The sequence below is a fragment of the Bacillus rossius genome, chromosome 12 (genome assembly GCF_032445375.1).
Source record: "Bacillus rossius redtenbacheri isolate Brsri chromosome 12, Brsri_v3, whole genome shotgun sequence".
NCBI classification, from domain to species: domain Eukaryota; kingdom Metazoa; phylum Arthropoda; class Insecta; order Phasmatodea; family Bacillidae; genus Bacillus; species Bacillus rossius.
The window spans coordinates 29292394-29307960 of NC_086339.1; the positions used below are offsets into that span (position 1 = coordinate 29292394).

Here is a 15567-nt window from a genome sequence, read left to right on the forward strand (position 1 = left end):
TTAACAGACTGCTTCACATCGTTGGAATTGTAAATGGGAATATTCAATGTCTTGATAGCGCACTTATTCTCTTGGTCTTCGAACGAGTATGGTTTACCATAGATGCAGTTCAACCTAAAGTTATATTTCAAATGTCCGTGTATAGATACTTCATCAGTAAGCCAATTGATAATGTTCTGCCTGAATTCGTCAAGAAAAGTTCAAATGTCTTTCAAACACTAAACGTATTTAGATAATAGTAATCTTTCAACAATCCGCGAAATGCAGAGTTTGCCAAGTGGAATCCGTTATCATTATTTACCTGTAATGCACTGAGTACAGTCTTAGGCTTAGATTCATATCTAGGCCTCAACACATTCGGTTGCTGAACATCAATTTTTGTGCTTGTATGCATTCTAAAGCAAGGAGTTGAAATGTCGGCAGGTAGTTCGCTTGGTACGTACAAGGATATCACCTTTACATTTTTTCACGTGCCGTCGCAAACTGTCAATATGTTTAAACCAAACATGTCATTCATCGCAGCGAAAATTCGTATAAAAAGGATTATTTACACTTTTACTCAGTTCATGTCTTCGTGCAACATGGGAAAATGTGAATGACTTATCACTTGTAGCTGCAAGGATACCGCGGTGATAAAGACGAGCCTTACTGACGTTGCTGCAGTTGTGCAAAGTCCTGGCATACCTTATGAACATCAACGCATCGCTGTTGCAGCAAAACCGGTACTTTCTGCCATACAGCACGACCTCTGCATATCTTCTAGTGCGTTTTCATATTATTTCTTTTCTATCAAACTGCTTATAACATTTCTCACAGTTAAATATTTTGAGAGGAGAATTCTTAGCACATGTTTTCTTCTCGTGTCTTCAAGTTTGCTGTTGTTTGAGAAAATCTTGTCGCAGTAACGGCATCGATGCTGGATAATTGTTGTCGAATCACCAGCCATTGAAGTCTCCATTGAGAGCGAAACGTTGTTTCATTGTGGTTTCCTGTGCAGCCAGTACTGAAGTCATTAAGCTCTCTTCTGCCGGTGGTACCACAATTGTTGAAGTCTCCTCTAGTATTGACATCGACGTTGCCAAAGGGATCTGTGCCATCATCGTCATTGCTGATGTCAGGGTTCCTGTAGATATTGGTATAAGCTCCATCGAGTTCACAAGAACAGGAAATAACGCGACTTATGCACCATATGTAGCATACTAGTTTATATTTACACTGCCGCAGCCAGTAACAGACAGTCCTTTTGTCTGGGACTCCCTTATATACGTGCTACTGGTCGAATAATATGCTAGTAAAAAAAAAAAAACAATTTCTATAATACATTGTCAAAACCTAGGAAAAAGTAAGTACTTCTGGAAGCACATTTGGCAAAAAGTAAGCGCAATCAACTAACATGCAACACACACAGGACATGTATTTGACAAAAAGGAGATTCATATGGACGAAAATTCAATGTGGTGTGATACAATCTCGTCACAGTTATACGATCTCACCAATATACGGTAGGCTCCAACTATTCCAATGCTACAAGAGCGCCAAATCTCCAAGAGTTCAAAAGTGACAATTTGCTCCAATAGGCCAACAGCACTTGGATCAAATGGAGTGTTGGAGCCCTTGGAGCTAAAGAAAATTGGAGCTTCGAAGCACTTGGAGCAATTGGAGCCAGGCGTATATTGGTGAGATCGTATAACTGTGACGAGATTGTATCACACCACATCGAATTTTCGTACATATGTATCTCCTTTTTGTCAAATACATGTCCTGTGTGTGTTGCATGTTAGTTGATTGCGCTTCCTTTTTGCAGAATGTGCTTCCAGTAGTGCTATCTTTTTTCAATGTTTTGACAAATGTATTATAATATGTGGTTATTGTTTTGACTAGCATATTATTTGTCCCAAACAAAAGGACTTTGTTACTGACCGCGGCAGTGTAAATATAACCTAGTATGCTACATATGGTGCATAAGTCGCGTTATTTCCTGTTCTTGTGAACTCAATGGAGCTTATACCATCATCTACAGGAACCCTGACGTCAGCAATGACGATTATGGCACAGATCTCTTTGGCAACGTCAATGTCAACACTAGAGGAGACTTCAACAGTTGTGGTACCACCGGCAGAAGAGAGCTTAATGACTTCAGTACTGGCTGCACAGGAAACCACAATGTAACGACGTTTTGCTCTCGATGGAGACTTATATGACTGGTGATTCGACAACAATTATCCAGCATCTATGCCATTACTGCGACAAGATTTTCTCAAACAACAGCAAATTTGACGACACGAGAAGAACAAATGTGCTAAGAATTCTCTTCTCAAAATATTTGACTGTGAGAAATGTCATAAGCAGTTTGATAGAAAAGAAATAATATGAAAACGCACTAGAAGATATGCAGAGGTCGTGCTGTACGGCAGAAAGTACCGGTTTTGCTGCAACAGCGATGCGTTGATGTACATAAGAGTATGCCAGGACTTTGCACAACTGCAGCAACGTCAGTAAGGCTCGTCTTTATCACCGCGGTATCCTTGCAGCTACAAGTGATAAGTCATTCGCATTTTCCCATGATGCACGAGGACATGAACTGAGTAAAAGTGTAAATAATCCTTTTTATACGAATTTTCGTTGCGATGAATGACATGTTTGGTTTAAACGTATTGACAGTTTGCGACGGCACGTGAAAAAATGTAAAGGTGATATCCTTGTGCGTACTGAGCGAACTACCTGCCGACATTTCAACTCCTTGCTTTAGAATGCATACAAGCACAAAAATTGATGTTCAGCAACCGAATGTGTTGAGGCCTAGATATGAATCTAAGCCTAAGACTGTACTCGGTGCATTACAGGTAAATAATGATAACGGATTCCACTTGGCAAACACTGCATTTCGCGGATTGTTGAAATACTACTATTATCTAAATACGTTTAGTGTTTGAAAGACATTTGAACTTTTCTTGACGAATTCAGGCAGAACATTATCAATTGGCTTACTGATGAAGTAGCTATACACGGACATTTGAAATATAACTTTAGGTTGAACTGCATCTATGGTAAACCATACTCGTTCGAAGACCAAGAGAATAAGTGCGCTATCAAGACATTGAATATTCCCATTTACAATTCCAACGATGTGAAGCAGTCTGTTAAACATAGTATCGAGAAACTCTGTCGGGAAGAAAAAGACTATGGCAGTAAACCGATTGGAGCAAAGAATTAGTCAGTTCAAGCAGATGGGGGACTAAATGTTTATAAGATCGCTAACTTTCGCAAGGGTTCCTGTAGTTGAATAGAAATGATGTGATAAAATTTATTTTGTAAAAGAACTTGCTGTATGTTATTTCTCAAACCTGTCACTTTTGCAGTATTTATAATTACAGATATTTTTTGAATTGACCAATGATACAACCAAGGACAAGAATCCATTGATTCAAATCATTATATTAATGAGTGATTTGTTTGTTGATTTTTGGAAGTTGTCCCAGATTTATAGGTTAATTATTAAAAATTACCAAGATGGAATTCTTAACAACTTATAGGTGGCTGGAATATGAGCAACCTGAGCTGCTTTTAGAACTTTTCACCATATTTATTGACATAATTATTTTTTAGGTATATTTTAATGCATTAATTTGAGGACTGGATCTGTTCAAATGAATTAATTTATTATAGTATATAAATGAGTTTTGAATTTCTTAACTATTTAATTATGGATATTAAATATGGCTTCCAAATGTGTAAATGACTGATGCATACTGATTGAATGCATTTTTTTGGTTGGTTCCTGGCTCCACAGCAAACACCAGCAGTCTAACTTTTCACGTTAATGCCAAAAAATATATATATAGCCAGCTAATATTATGTCTAGTCTGCAGGCTTGTTTTTGTTTGCTAGAGTGAACTTCCACCATTTTAACTTAATTTTTACCTGCTAGTGTGCAGGACTATTTTTAAATAATACATGCAATGGAAATGTTGTTTTAATAAAAAATTTGGTGATAAGTTATTGCAGTTTGGGGTAAATTCCTAACATAAAAATAAATAAAAATTATGACGATTAGAATTTACAGAAAACAAGACTGAATTGGCTGGTGTTGGACAAACATAACCAATGATGAAAGTAAATGAGTATTATGTACACCACGATGACAGCACTGGCATAAATGTTTGATATATAAATATAATACAACACAAGAATTTTGTTGATGGAAATTAGTCATGGAAAAAAATAATCTAACAACACAGATTAAATGCAGGCAGAAAACAAACCTGGACAATGCAATAAACATATAAACACAGCGATGAAGCTAAACAAGTACTATGGTCAACGACGAGAGCACTGGCTAACATAAAAGATTTCCAATTAGAATGGTTGCGACGTTTTGGGAACTGTCATCAGGCACAATCAGACTGATATTGGACACTGGAAAATCATGAGTATATATATGTTGGTGCTCCTCTCCTTGCACAGCCAATGGCACGCGAGGGCTATCCTGATTGGTTGCGCACAAAAGGGGTTATTTTATTGGCTGATTTATTGCTTTGAGTGTAGTTAGTTTGCTACCGAGCTGACTAGTAAATTGGTTTCTTTTTTATTTCAAGGCTTTGTTGACTGATAATGTTGCTCTTGCTGACAATAAATGCTGATTCCTTAATTTTCCTTTTTATTGGGTGTTCTTTCTGTTTGAGTGGTGCAGCAGGAAGAACACCCAAAACTAAGGAACCAGCATTTATTGTCAGCAATAGCAATATTATCAGTCAACAAAGCATTGAATTAAAAAATATATGGATACATTTAATTAAAAAAGAAACCAATTTACTACACAGTTCAGTTGCAAACCAACAACCCTAAAAGCAATACATCAGTCAATAATATCACTTTTTTTTGTGCACGACCATTCAGGATATCCCTCGCCAGCCATTGGCTGTGCAAGGAGAGGAGCTCCAACATACATAAACCCATGATTTTCCAGTGTCCAATATCAGTCTGATTGTGCCTGATGACAGGAATAGATGTCAGTTCCCGAAACATCGCAACTGTTCTCATTGGAAATCTTCTGTGTTAGTGCTATCGTCATTGTTTTGTCCATTGTACTTAATTATCTTCATCGCTGTATATGTTTACTGCATTTATATATCTATATATGCTTTATATGTTTACTGCATTGTCCATGTTTGTTGTCTGCCTACATTTAATGTCTCATCGTTAGCCCACTGTGTTCGACTGTGTTGTTGTATTATTTTTTCCATGACTAATTTCCTTCAACAGAATTCTTGTGTTGTATGATATTTATATGTCGAAAATGTTTTGTCGGTGCTGTCGTCATGCTACTCGTTTAGTTTCATCGATGGTTCTGTTTGTCCGACAGCAGCCGATTTAGTCTTGTTTTCTGTGAAATCTACTTGTCATAATTTTTATTTATTTTTATTTTAGGAATTTTTCCATGACTAACAGTGCAAAACTGCAATGGCATATGATCTAAAAACTTCATTAAATCAGAAGTTCCCATTGCATGAGTAATTTAAGAATGTACTGCCCTCTAGCAGGTAAAAATTAACTAACATGCCATAAGTTCACTCTAGCAGATGTGACATAATACTAGCTGGCGATATATATACATACCTTGGCATTAGTGGTTGGAGGTCAGTCTGCCGGCGGCTTCTGTGGAGGAAGGACCTGTTGCCATATATTTTTGACCTCACCGGGTTCATACCAAGGACTCCATGATGGCGGCCTTAATGGAAATTGCAACGGTGACATCTTCCAAGATGGCTGCTTTGATGTCACAATCCAGGATGACTAACATTGGCACCAAGCTTCACGCGCCAGGTGCTGGAGGAACATTTATACAATACTGCTAGGCTATATTAATAACAATTTATCTAAGTGCAAACAGGAAGAAAATTTTAAGAATGAAAATTTTATGTTACCCCAAAGCAAGATGAATTAGAATTCTTTTATGGTCTATGTTTGGGAACAATCTTTGTCCAACATTTGGTTGAATAGGAAGGTATGTAATTACAGTTTTGTTCCTCCTTAACAGCAGTTACTGCTTCTGCGACAACGTGCCCGGGCTATCACGAGTTTTGCTGGCCACATCCCGTATTGCATGCCTGGCGAGACCATCAGCAAGCTGGTGCAGATGGAAGCTGTCTTACATTGAGTTGCAAACTGGAAGGATGAATATTCTGCTCAAAGATTTATTGTATTTTCTTTTATAAAAGTATTGTAAGTTTACATTAAAATAAATAAATCAAATCGAAGTTCAGTTCTGTTCTAACATTTTTAGAGATGGACAAGTCTGCGAATTTTGGGTTCGCGCTGAACCCAGTATTTAGATCGAGTCAGATCTAGACTAGATTGATTTCTAGTGGAGTCAAGCTTAAGTAATCACAGGTTTTTTAAAATTTAAGTTGTAGAATACTAAAATAGATTATGCTATAATTCTAATGATCAAAATAAATACATTATGCATGCAGAAACTTACTGGTAAATGTTACACTTTAGTTTATAATCAACAAACTTGGCAGAAGTTTATATTTCCAAAATTTAAGTTACAAAACTATTTTACACCATTCAATGCATATGTAAAAACTTGTGCATATTACAAGGCCTGTGCAAATATCAGTGTTTTTTTTTACTTTGAATAAAATATCAAATTATTCGTGAATACGATTATCAAATTCAAATAGTAAAAGAGAATTAGAATTCCACCAAAAAAAAAGTTCACAATATGTAACAACTTATGTAAAATTAGATGAGTACTACTATAGTGAAAGGAAGGTTAAGACTGCTACAATAATTATAGGGAAAATGTTAATGAAATATTTTTTTTTTTTTAAATTGTGCAGCTTACCTAAACTAAACGAAACAACCAAATTTCCATTTCAATTCCTCTTTGCCTTATTTTCCACAACTTGCTATTCTGCACACTGAACCAGAAAATTTTCACAAACTGCAAAATCTATTTTACAAAGAAATTTGATCTTTTTTTAAAATGCTGTATTCCCAAATTAGTGATCGAATGAGCTAATATTTACACATTTAAATCCTAGTTATTAGTGAGTTGTCGTTAACGGCAGCTAGGTAAACTGTATTTTAGTTCAGCAATATTATAAACATAACTTTTGCTAATTATCTGGAATCTAATCCATTATTTACTTTTTCTTATACATAGATTTGAGTCACAATGTCTTGTTTTGTCATAGCTATCAATTTATACTCAATTGAAACTATGACAAATATATTTTTTAAATGCCCATCTTAATGGAGTGTTCATGTTTTGTGGTATTATATAGTCCATGGTTGTTTATGTTTGTTTTTTTTCCCCCACTTCTGGTATGTAATAAAAAGAATACAAATAATATATTTTTTCAAGTTTGAAATGACAAATATGCTGCATTTTGAATGGTTTACGAGATTTTTAAGTAGCGGAAAAAAAACTTTGAATATTTATTGCATGTTTAAAAGGATGCTTATTATTCATGTTTTTGATTATGAAGTCCCATTAAAAATCAAAAAAAGTGTATTTAAATCATACAAATGACTATCTCAGCAGTGAACAATGGTATATGACAAATTCATGAGGTATGTTATGTCAAGTATTCGTAAACAAACAATAGTTATTTCGAAGTATTAGTATTCTAGGTTGAATCAAATACAAATAGTTTATTATTCACATTCAAAAATTCGAATATTCACACAGGCCTGCTTATAACCATAAAATAACCAAAATAAAAAGTGTGAAAACAACAGAAAGAAAGGTTAACCCCATTATTTCCATTCTATTTTCTGGTTAACAACCTCTTTATCCTGCTTCAAATATTACAATACATGGGCATTTTCAAATGTCACACATAGCATCTTTAAAAAAATTTGCATTCATTAGATTCAAATTGCATTATAACCTCACGTACAAACAAAAATAAAGCCATCCAACATTTTCAACTCATAATCAAAGAATTGAAGATACGTAGGTACATCTAAAAGACGTATCACTTTTTATCTCTTCCTGGATATCAGTTTTAGCCCTTTTTCGGATTAACTAAAAGAACTCTCAGAATGACACATACGTACAGAGCTGAAATGACAAAAGTAGTATCTTTGTTCAATGTTTATCAATTACAATTGGGGCCAATTCTCCTAAGTGTCCACCTCGGGGCTAGAATATTACTCGTTGATCCAACCTCGGTATTTGCTCCCGTGACGGTGGTTCCGTGGCGGCTGCGTTGACGTCACTTTCAGGCGCGATGGCAGAGGCGTCCCGTCCTGGCGCTGCCCTGGGCGCAGTTCCTCGCAGACTGGTAGAGACGAGGCATCAACGACCTGCGACACTTATGCAGTTCCTCTTGTCATCGAGTCCCGCTGTGCGGCGAAACTGGGTTATTCCTCGGAACACCCCGGTATAGGCAGTCCGATACGAGTCCAGGCCAGCACCAGCCTCGTCTACCACAATCAGGGTAGACCGTCCTTAGCTAACTGACCAATGACCACGTCAGCCCGGCACCTCCAATATCCTGGGGATCATCCAATCCCGTGCCCTTCTCACCGGCGACTGTGCTGTCGCACTCCACATAGCCCTAAGGCCGCAGCGCGCTTCGAGCGGAAGGAATCCGTCTTAAGTACTATGACTTGACACTAGTAGATAAAAGTACTGGCAAAGTATTTTGATAATTTTTTTTCTGTGTTATGTAACTATGGCATACTGCTGGTATTCCATTTAAAAATGACATCAATTGTCTAGTGTTTAATTTTTTTTTTTTTTTAATTTATGAACATTTGTTACATGCCTACAAATGGTTGTGGGAACCTTGGTGGTAGGCACAAACAAGGAACATAAAAGACAACGACATTACAAACACACAAACCACAACAAATATAAATAATAATACAGGGCAACATCTTTAACTACAACCAAAAGTTCTACAATATTAAAACATATGCTAATATAAAAAAAAATTAAAATATAAATATAGAACCAAATATAAAATTGTATAAATTAATTAAACTTAAGGATGGACAGATAATGGAATTTTTTAAAAGCAAATTTTATTACTGGTTAACTGTAAGAAGCTCTTACGTTTGTTGAAATGATTTATAAGTCATTATTCAATATCATTAGTTTTTAAGGTACAAAAATTAAAGGTCCAGGAATAAATTGATGCAAAGTTATTTATTTGTCCAGTACAAAAACAATTTGAAATTGTATGGTATTGAATAAAGGTGGATAAAACTGCAATTTTTTGGGTTCATGACAAGTCGAAGTGCATTATTTATATACCTATGAGTCAAGTCCAGGCTTGATTATATTTTATTTGAGTTGAGCTGGAATAGTTGCAGAAGTTTTTTTTGTGCAGAATATTAAAATGGATTATGCTGTAATACTAGTGATCAAAATAAATTATTCTTGCACAATCTTAAATTTTGGTAAATGATGTTAGTGCTCATCATTAGTACTAAGTGCAATAAATGAATGAAAATTTTTATCGGAAGGCAAACACAGTTCACATTTATTTGTTCATGGAAAAATGTGTGATAAACTGAGTATGATTTTGTGGAAAAAGAAATACTATACATCTACAAAGTTTATTTACAAAACTGTACATTTAAGACTGTACACTAAGAGTGACTAGCTGACAGACGTCTCACGTTAAACCAACGGCAGAGTGTCCCAACAGCCCCAAATTTTTTTCATAATTCTGAATACAAAAATTGCTAAAAAAAAAACTCTAATACTTAATACATTTAATATTGCAATAACTGAACTATGCTAACACACACATCTAGTACTAATGATGTACGTACTTTGCTTTGCTATAGCAGTCAGTTACCTATGTATTTGTGAAATGAAATTTTCTGTATGCTATTATGTATTCTGTATGTACATGTGTGCTTATCTTTCATACATCTTGCATTGTGCTGTATACGTAACTACTACTTCCCTAACTAAATGTACAATTAGTGCATACTTCACAAGACAACTTCAGCACTGTTCCGGCACAATGCACTCTACACAAAATTTAAGGTAAGTCAATAAATAAAATTTTAACACTTATTCAGTCTTATAGTAACCAAATTAAAACACAGTAAACAGACTCGAACTTGAATCTTTTAGTCAACTGTTTCCCACAGAAGTAATGAGTATGTCTTGACTCAGATCATGGATGGTACCTTCCTTCGCCTGTAAATATAAAATCACTTTACTTACAGAACACGTGCTGTAGGAAATGATTTTTGCTACGACAAAAACAAGAGTTGTAGTAGTACTTACAGCTCTGTAATCCAAAAACATTTCTTTGAATGCCACGAAATCAGAAAATGTAAACATCATCTCGAAAACTTCACCATCCAGTTTATCTTTGCGGTCACTGAAAAATAAAAGGTGAATGGTAGGATTATTACAGTAATTTGTTAACACTGAACAGGGTTAAGGCAATCCAAGATTATAGTGGTTTCCAAACCACTTTCCCTCCTACTCTGTGATTAAAACCTGAGTCATACCATGGGCTGGATTGAACTGTTAATTAACCCTTGCTTAAAGTTAGTGATGCATGAGTGATTGATGATGCTACGAGAATGGAATAAAAACAAACCTTCTTAAGAAGACATATAATGACAGCATAAGCAGTTAAAAAAATTAAGCATTTGAGCTACTAATACATCCAATTTTACTCTTTTAATATACATCCAATTTTACTCTTTTAATAAGTTTTCTCTGTTAATAAGTCTAAATTTCTAAGTAATTTGAGAAACTTCTTTATAGGGATTTACTGTTCGTTTATTTTACAGTGGAAACAAATGCAAAATTTTATAAAAATTGTTTTTGCTAGAATGGGTGGAAATCACAAAATGATGAATTTAATGATTTACAAAAAAAAAAACTGTGCGGTTTATGTATTAGTCAGTAAATGCCTCTCAATGACAATTGAGCTAAGAGTACAAAGAAACACTGTCCATTATTTTAATGCTGTAAGAGAGCATGAGCATGGCTGGCGAGACGAGGTTTGTCACGCTTGTTACTTCTGTTCTGTAAGTGGAAGCAAATACCAGAACGTAGGATGATTACTAATGATTGTGCACAATAACATAGCTACTACTTAATGTTTTGTGCAATTTCAAGTACAACATATTTTATAGCTTGTTTCAGATGTGCCTAGTTTTCCATGACGACAGCATGAAATCTTTATCCACTCAGTAGTTCAAGCATAAAATGTGTGTACTATTTATATGTGATTCTGATTCACCCACGTCTTATGATGTACCATATTACATCTACATTCACAATTGCCAAAACTGTAATTAATAGGGGAGTAGGGCAAAACAAATCATAAATATTTATTTAACAAAATTTCAATGGAGTGTTTTCACAAGTACCTACAAAAAATAGTAATAGTATTTTGGGTTTTTAATTTTAAAAAAATGTGTGCTAGTCTTTCTAGCCAGTGATGTGTAAACTTCTAACCTCAGTAACAGGCAAATAAACTTATAATACGAAACTCTGACACAAAATTTAATGTAGAAATCTGTATGAGAAATACATATACGCAAATTGTGTTTTCAACTATAAGTGCACGAGTACTCGAAATTTCGAGTTGAGTCTAGGTCTAAGTACTAGACTTGAGTCTAATTTTAAAGCTTGAAAAATTCAAGTATGTAGTTCACTGTTTGGTCTAGGGATGTAATAAAACGTTCATGAAACATTTTAAATACAAAACTGAGTATTCTAGGCTTATATACCTAGTAATTGTGAAGTACTGTATGTACAATGTTGTTCAGTAGGAAACAAGATTAGTTCATACAACACTGATTAAAAAGATATTTGTTACAACTTAAGTACCTTAAGCATGTGATGCTTATATTCCCCCACCATTTCAAAATTATTAACAATGTAGATAATTAAGTATTAAATTTGCTAGCAATGGTGGCTGATTTTACATGATTTCATACTGTACTTATGATTTTAATTTTTGTTTGGAAGTATTTGTGGGAATTTAGCACATCGCCATAATCATTTTGTTTATATTATCCTATACTAAAAACATGAAAAATAGGTACAACTTCTATGCAAGCACTCTAATCAAAATTTTGTAGAATTCTCTGCAGAAACAACTATTTCTTAAAATAAGATTTGAATATTGTTTTCTATATAAATATTATTTATACAGTGTGTTACTGAAAATAATTAAACATACAAAATACCCATCTATTTTATCGTCCACATGGCTCAAAAGAATAATGGTACACACAAAGTGAAATTAAGACAAAGGAATGATGATTGACGAAGAAAAACAGATAAAGCACCATAGTTACCACATAAAACTAACATGCAACTGTAGAAACACCATAGTTACTGCAGAAGCACAATAACTACCACACATGCACCTTAGTTATCGTAAACAACTGTGATATATATTGGGCAAATTAATTGTTTGACACTGCCTTTCACCTACTCAGCACAAGCACAATATTATCGTACATACACCCTGAATATTATATTACTGGGCGTATATTATATAGGCAGGGTGTCTACCAGATCTAGTAAATGAAATTCCCTGATTTTTCCAGGTTTTCCAGGTATAAAACGGAATTTTTCCAGGTTTTCTGTAACACAATTACGACATTCCACGAAACTGAAAAAAACTGCATAGCAGTACATTTACGGGTTTCAAAGTTTTCAACTCACCTAAATAAGTAAAAAAAATTACCTTCTTCCAGACGAGGCCAAAGTGACTCATTTGATGACAAATAAAACATGCTGCTACAAATATTTTACACACTTACTTTTGCAAAAACATTAGTAAAAGGAAGCTCCCATCAATTTTGCAGTGAATCAACTTTTGCGTCTATTGCACTTGCTTCAGACCGAGCCAAATCCAACACTCGAGCCTTCTTCAACTGCAATGCCTTGATCTCCTCTTCAACTCTTCTTTTTTCTGCCTTCTTCTTGTCTGTAGCTTCCTTTTCTTTTTGTTTTGTTAGCAGGGCTTCCTTACGCCAACAACTAGCATTTCTTACATACTGTATGTAACATGGACTTGGTGATATCAACATGCTTTACACCTCCAGAACGTTGAACAAAGTCATACACTTGTCTTTGTGCAATCAGTGTTTCTACCTGCAAGTTTTCAGTTAGCAGATTAGAATTCACTGAAAATCCTCTATCCAATTATGCATTTCCATGGGAAAGTACCAACATCATCCTCACAAACTTTAGTAGGCCTGTTTTGGCAGCTACTGCATGTGCCTTAAGAATGAGCATCCACAAGTGATCAAGGCGCCCGTCTTCTCAAGAAAAAGACGAGAACAGTGCTTCAGAATCTTGCGAGGAACATACCAACTCATATGATTGCTCAATGTTATCAGCTTCTTGTCCTGATAGCCACCTGTTTTGAAGACAACATTCTAAACTGTACTTCACATGCTGTTTCCCCACACCCGAATTTAAAGCCACAGACGGACATAAGCAGGAAATTCCCTTGGTAAGTTTGTACTTCAGGGGACTTTTGTCTTGAAGTTTTTTTACCATAACCTTTGGACAAGTCCTAACCTCCTAACATCATTTTTCAGTAACAGGACGGACTTTTCTGGTACTTTCTCTTTCTTGATGGTATGGCATACTGCATAACCCAACTTGATATTGTTAGCAGTCAATAGATTTTCCTGGTTATCTACATCCAATCGAGATACAGTAGAACCCGTTTATAGTGAACCCGCCTATAATGAATTCCCGTTTATTGTGAATTTCCGTCTCGGTCCCGGCAAAATGATGTGAGGTTATGTATTAATTTATTGGATATAGCGCACAACTTTTGTCAATGTTGATACGTTTTCCCGTGTACCACGAACAAATTTTGCCGACATAATGCACATTTATCTCAAATATTTTAATTTAATTACAAGTTTTTTCACAAAACGTCTATTCTCGATCACATTGAAGTTTTTCTCCGCAATACGCTACTCAATTGTCCACTGTTCATATTATAAACAAGTCGTATTCGAGTGGCCTCGGTAGGCTACGTGTAGCCAAAGATGGTGATCAGTTTGGTGAAAATAAAAAAGTTTTCCCTTCATAGTTAAAGAATGGGCGAAAGCGTGTACATTTAATATGTTATCAAAATTAAACATAAATTACCGCCACACAAATACGTATGTACATTATAGCAGCAAATTCAATATTTTTACGTTTAATTTTTTTCGTTCACGTTTCAGACATTTTGATCGAGTAAGGTTCGTAAGACTACCACTAGATAGAACTCTGTGGACTAAATTTTTCCATAGAAAGTGAGAAAATTTTGTTCCAGCTTTAGCAACTGCAATACAAAATGATACGTAGTGATCTTTGATGCGCCAAACTCGTTACTTTTCGTTTATTTACTTTTGACGGTAAAAAGAACTTCGTGTTATTAAGCTGCAAATGTGCTTCAATAAGAAATATGTACATAAAAAGGGATGAAAAACGCGGTAAAAAACATATGGCATTATCTGTGCGAGATAAACTGGACATTATTGAAAAGATAGACTCCAACCCCACTGTCCCGCACGTGTTAATAGCAAAGGAACTGGGAATTGCAGCATCCACATTAAGTACAATATTAAACAAGCTGAACAATCTTCTTTCTCAAGCTGTGAATACGTCACAGAGTATTAAACGCCTGAAAAATGGAAAATACGCCGATGTCGAAGAACCATTAATATAAAGTTTGTACATGTGTAGTGCATTAAAAATATCTGCATTTGCTAATAAAACTGTTGCTTTGAGTATTTTCATTCGTTCTTTTCTTGGCTTAGGCCAATGTGTAGTTAAGATTTTGCTTTTGAGTATGTATTGTCAATACAAAAGTTTTCCCAGATATAAAGTTTCCCCTCTATAGTGAACATATAAACTACTCCCTTCAGATTCGTTATAACAGGGTTCTACTGTACATTGCATTTCTCCTTAAATCAATTCAGTACCTCTGCTTACACAAAATTTCCTGCCAAAGCTAATAAAATGTCTACCAGTGAATCATAGAGAAAAGGTGCAATGGGTGCTTCACTTTGGAAAATTGTAAGAAACAATTCCAGCTCTGATGCCAAAGAGTGGAAGAATGTCAATTTTACTTCTAGAAGATTATCATCAAGAGCACTTTTCATTACACTGAAAGAGAGAGATGAAATAGAAACTTCACTAACAAATTTCTTCCGGTGGGGTAACTTTTTCATGGCATGCTCAGCAACTGCAGTATTCATCTGATTGCACAAATTTCTTGGGAAAATCTCTGATCCAGTTATTCTAATGTAATCTGCCCTCCTTGCAGGTGCGTGCTTAAACAAATAGTAACTGTGCCTCAAAAAACTAACTAGGTACGTCCCATTGTGTAGCAGAAATTCCAGTTTTGAAAGCACCATGGACTGTATTAAGCCCACAGCTACCAATTTCTAGCAATGATGGCGAATCTTCACCAAAAGTGTCTGTAATACGTATTTTCAAAGCTAACAAAAATGCCCAGTTTACGTTGAGGGCATCCATAAATACTTAAAATGAAATGCACCTATCGGTATAATCTGAACGTGGGAAGCACATGCTGCAGCACG

The 15567-nt window shown here is 35.2% G+C and overlaps 2 protein-coding genes across 4 annotated transcripts in view; one reads left to right on the forward strand and one right to left on the reverse strand.

The window, feature by feature from the left end:
• LOC134537779 (nuclear pore complex protein Nup93-like) overlaps positions 1 to 6262 on the forward strand; it is a 46626-nt gene extending 40364 nt beyond the window's left edge. The window contains exon 17 of one of the 2 annotated variants that reach the window (XM_063378574.1): positions 6019 to 6262. In XM_063378574.1, coding sequence (XP_063234644.1) covers positions 6019 to 6177 — 159 coding nt within the window. In that variant the 3' untranslated portion in view covers positions 6178 to 6262. The remainder of the gene's footprint in view (positions 1 to 6018) is intronic. The other variant, XM_063378575.1, reaches the window with a different exon arrangement.
• Positions 6263 to 9565: 3303 nt separating this feature from the next.
• LOC134537782 (ADP-ribosylation factor-like protein 2-binding protein) overlaps positions 9566 to 15567 on the reverse strand; it is a 112543-nt gene continuing 106541 nt past the window's right edge. For both annotated transcript variants that reach the window (XM_063378578.1, XM_063378580.1), the window contains 2 exons: positions 10265 to 10361; positions 9566 to 10174 (listed from right to left, as the gene is read on the reverse strand). In XM_063378578.1, coding sequence (XP_063234648.1) covers positions 10109 to 10174; positions 10265 to 10361 — 163 coding nt within the window. In that variant the 3' untranslated portion in view covers positions 9566 to 10108. The remainder of the gene's footprint in view (positions 10175 to 10264; positions 10362 to 15567) is intronic.